The following is a 5,000-nucleotide window of genomic DNA, read 5'->3' on the forward strand; positions in this document are numbered from 1 at the left end:
AGTACCCGTGTGGATTCACACACATTTCTTTTGCTATCAAGCTGTGAGACTAAAGTGTTTTTAAATAACTCTGGCAAAATAAAGAAATTAACATATCACTAAATTAATAATTTAACAATCAAAGCCTTCCTGGGATACCCAACTTGTGAAAGATTGGGGTCATCAAATGTAATGTTTGGCTCTGCGGTTAGCATTTAAACATGCTGCCAGGAGAGCATATGGTGTCAGTTCTGGAACCATCACTTAAGGAGAGATGGTCACGGGCTGCCTCAAGGGCTCCTGTCCCAAGATGCCTCCTCAAATGGGTCCCAGAGATGCCTGGATCAGGCAAAAGGTCCATCGAGGCTCCCTTAAGACGGCTATAGACAGATGGCCTCCCCTTACCAATCAGCTGTCTCAGTCCCTTAAAGAGTGTCATGTTGTTCCTGGAGGGCTAGAAGATATTCTGTCTGCTCCATTTGTGAAGCGCATCGCTTTGCAATGACAAGCAAAAAAAAGCCATAGATTTAGACAAACCGATGTGTATGACAGGCTGTGATCAAATGTAACAGTTAGTCTTTTCCTATTTTCTCTTTGACGTTGCTAACATGCAAGCCAAAACAGACTTACACTCAAAACCTTCACGATCACGGTTGGATGAGCCTCATCTATTTTCTTGTCCAAAGAGTTGCTCAAGCAGACCACTCTTATTTAGTGTAGCTAATGTGGTGTATCCCTTGTGGACAAAAAATATTCTAAAAAGAAAAGGTAGTGACCTTTGAATGCCTTTGAAATGTTACACACAGTGAACAGAGTGAAGTTACAAACAAGTAGCGAGTACAAACAAGCTGTCTTGTAGGCATGCCTGTACATTTAAAGGTTTTTGAGATGTTTACTTCTTCGCAGTGTGCTGAAGCACAAATGGTAATGTTGAACTTTTAACTTTAAGTGACCCTAACTGCACCTATTGTTTCACAAGGGATAGCAACACCCAGATTTGCCATTCATTATAAAAGTTTGGATCCCTATGACTTGGCACTCTGGTTCGAACTCAGTCGTCTCACAAGTCACTTTGTTGAAGCACTCAGATGTCTCTGCTGCTACAGTACACAGTGGGGAGAATTATTATCTGCCTGTCGAGTTTTTTCCCTATCTTTTTATTTATTTATTTTCTGGTCAGATCAAAGGCTGCATGGAAATAGCAATGATGTAGCAAGCGTCTGTTTAGAGGGCCTGATGAAAGAGGTGCGTGTTATGTAAGAACGGGAGGCCTGTGATGGATGCATCTGGGTCTGCAGTTGGATTTGTGTGTGTGTGTGTTTGTGTGTGTGTGAGTGTGTGTGTGTGTGTGTGTGTGTGTGTGTGTGTGTGTGTGTGAGAGAGAGAGAGAGAAAGAGAGAGAGAGTGTGAGTGTGTATGTTTGTGTGTGTGTGTGTGTGTGTGTGTGTGTGTGTGTGTGTGTGTGTGTGTGTGTGTGTGTGTGTGTGTGTGTGTGTGTGTGTGTTTGTATGGGTCCGTATGGCTCTCTGCCCTTGTTGGGTGTTCACTGTAGATGCCCCTTGATAGTGCATGAACTCCTCCGACTGAAGGAAGGCCCTAGAGGGGTGTGTGTATGTGTGTGTACACGTGTGTGTGTGTGTGTGTGTGTGTGTGTGTGTGTGTATGTGTGTGTACACGTACACACACACACACACACACACACATGCACGCATTCATTCACAATGAAATTAAGCGCCTACTGTATATTGGTTTGAAGTATCTTGAATTGTGATTCACTGATGGAAAACATCACGTCTATTTTTGACCTCACTCTTCAGTCTTTGTCCATGTTGTAAAGGTATTTGTTTGTAGCAAAAAACGATCGATATATCAAAGCAACAGGACATAACAAGAACCAGGTGGCACAGGTTCTTGAGCACACCTCAGAGGTCACCAAAGGTCACTGTTTTCCAGCGTCTCAGCTTTCTGCTGGACTGTGCTCAGCAGCACCTCTGCAGGTTGAGTTCAGGGGCCTTTAAAATAGCATTGCCATCACTGTTACTTGCTTTCCCATAACAAACCATAGGACCCATAGGAATCTTCTAGTATTGTGGGACAAAATAATACAGTTATTATAGTATACTTAAAGGAATGCTATATTATTGGAATCCTATAGCATTTTGGGACACACTACTGAAGTACTATAAGACAAAGGATAATTTCACAACTTTTGACACAGTAATGTGTAAAAATGGTGGAGTTCTGGTTCTGGGAATATGTACAGCCTGACGTCTCTTCCCTAGGCTTAAAATTCATGCCATTAGCACCATCAATAAGCCCTCTTTAACAATGCACTTTTGTTTTCTGTTTCTCTCTTTTCTAGATCCTTTCCCACTCGGAATGGGAGCACAAGCGGGGCTCCAGAGGATCCCAGGTAATCTCCATCTCCCTGTACCCCCACACTACGCTTATGGAATTGTGTCCTGTTGACATGTTCTAGAACTGTGTCATGTTGAGATGTTCTAGAATCCTGTCATGTTAATATGTTCTAGAACCGTGACCTGAATCTCCTCATCAGTCCTAGCTTGTGTCTAGTCTACTGCCCCTCCTGTTTGTATGTGTGTGTGCATTGTGTATATATATATGTGTGTGTGTGTGTGTGTGTGTGTGTGTGTGTGCATTGTGATATGTGTGTGTGAGTGTGCATACTGTATGTGTGTGAGAGCCCATGATCCAATGCATGTCTACTGTTTTATCTCTCTCCACGCCATCGTGGAGACATTCCTCACAGTCTCCAAGCGGAAAGCGCACAGTCATAAAACATGCATGACACCCCCTTTCCTCTCCTGAGTGGAGTAGCGTGTTTTGTGGGAACGGGAGACCTAACATGAGTGCGGAGAGCCTAGCCTTCCCAGGCCCCTCACGTGAGAGGCCGTCTGGCCTGTGGTGATGAGAACAGGGCTTTGGGGTGGTCTGGGGTGTGTTGGGGTGGGCTGGGGTGTGTTGGGGTGGGCTGGGGTGGGTTGTGGGTGAGTACAGTGGAGGGTTAACACCATCAGTCCTCTTCATGCCTGCGATTGACCTGTTTCCTCTGGAGGTAATGTACTGAGGTGTCACACAATCCCCGGAGCCACACAATGAAACAAAAGCCCCTGTGCTGGCATGGCCTGTGTCTTAGTGTACCCCTGTAATCAAGAGGATATCCTCCCGTTGGGGACATGACTGGGTGGGCGTGGGGGGAGGGGGACTGTGTGCTGAGCTCTCTCTCTCTCTCTCTCTCTCTCTCAGTGGCTGGCCGTAGATCTGACGTCTGCTCTGTGAAAGCTGGGCTCACGACAAGACAAATAGACAGTCAGCAGAGCTTACAGACAAAACTCTTTACACACTCCGCAAATGGGACTATTTGGGACAAGAGATTTTAAATAAACACTCCTCAGTTGCAGCTTTCACCTTGATCCTCTGTGTGATTTCAGTATCATAGGGAAGCTCAGAAGTTTCCAGTATCTTTCATCTTTATAACCTCCAGCACTCACGCGTATGAGCTTTATAAATACTTAGTAAATATTTACATGGCTGTAAAGGTGAGGGAGGGGCAGTCATTAGTGACCCACTTAGCAGTGCCGGTTGTTTCTGCTCAAGGTCGTGAGGAGAGCACATTCACACTGATTGATGAATGTTGATGGCTGACGTCTTTGACTGTCGAGCCCCACTTGGAAGTTATTTAGTTAGATATCTGGGATTCGTCAGGGGAATCTTGTAAAAGCCCCGACTGACAAGATGTTTAAGAAGTGGAGGCTTGTCTTGGCGCGTCTGTCGCATCTCTCCTGGATGTTTTTCCTTCGGCTCCTTTCTCTGAAGCGGGCCTCGCGTCGGAGAAAACCAGCAGCCTGTCGGACGTGTAAATCATGTCGTCTTTTCCAGAGCCATTGACCAAAAGGATTTATTGATTTCAAGCGGAGCCAGATATGCCAACAAGCACACATTAGAAGGGCCATTTTGCCCGACCGCAGTTTTATTACAAAGATTGTGGTGGATGTTTTAAGTTACAAATCTAAGGAAAGTTCCACGCAGGGAATATTTATAGAAGGCACTGAAAACATTGGGACAGCTGGAATGTTACCTGCGGAGAGCGCCTTCATCAGGAAGAGCGTGTGTTGCTCCAGATTTCACGGCCCCGCGCTGATTCATGATGGAAAGGCTGAGATCCACCAAATTCGTCGAATAGCCAGAGTTCCAGGGAGTAGCCAGCCGATGGCTGTGAATGTGGTCAATGTGCCAAGAGGGCTTTCGAAAAAAACAGACGGGCTGTAAACCATTATCACCACAGAAAGAGCCAGACAAAGGCATGGAGAGAGCCAAGAGACAGTGGAAATTAGCATATAAATAAACACCATGTTGCTATTAATAACGTGGTCTGATTCCATGTGCCGGGCATTGTCATGTTCTGTCTGCCTTGAGAATTAGATTGAACAGTTGTACAAGTAGCAGGAAAAGAGTAATGGTACTGCCAATCCCCTACAGTATCAGTAACATGTGTGCAGAATCGATCTTTATTGATTCCTCAGATAGTCAGACACCAGAAATGACCAAGAGGTGGAGAATGAGTTTAGCAGCTCTAGACCTGAGGTGCGTTCAAGTTCACCGAACTTAGGCGAACATAGGTGAACGTTTGCAAACAGTATTCCGTTAGCCTTGAGTTTTTGGCGAACGTTTGACAAACGCAATAATGCAATTACTGTTAGAATGGAATGTTAACACCAAATTGTTCAAATTGAACTGTTCAAAGAAAACATGTTCACCACGAACGTTCGCCACTGTTTGCCACATTTGAACGCACCTCTGGTGTGCTCGTAATGACCCTGAGCTACTCGGGCGCCAGTGGCCTGAGATGTGGCCAGGTCTCTGACATGTTGACACAGACCCAAACGTGTAGAATGGGAGGTCATGTGTGTATAGGGTCAGAGGTCAAGCGTATAAGGTTGGAGGGGTGAGCATTGGGGACGAGATGAGGGGATAACCACCTAGTAAGAATCTGTAAAACA

General features: G+C 45.4%; 1 protein-coding gene across 1 annotated transcript in view; it reads left to right on the top strand.

Moving 5' to 3' along the window:
- LOC134093435 (cGMP-inhibited 3',5'-cyclic phosphodiesterase 3A-like) overlaps positions 1 to 5,000 on the top strand; it is a 77,206-nt gene that overhangs the window by 36,371 nt on the left and 35,835 nt on the right. The window contains exon 2 of the mRNA XM_062546487.1: positions 2,342 to 2,392. Coding sequence (XP_062402471.1) covers positions 2,342 to 2,392 — 51 coding nt within the window. The remainder of the gene's footprint in view (positions 1 to 2,341; positions 2,393 to 5,000) is intronic.

This window comes from Sardina pilchardus, chromosome 10, assembly GCF_963854185.1.
Source record: "Sardina pilchardus chromosome 10, fSarPil1.1, whole genome shotgun sequence".
Lineage (NCBI taxonomy): Eukaryota > Metazoa > Chordata > Actinopteri > Clupeiformes > Clupeidae > Sardina > Sardina pilchardus.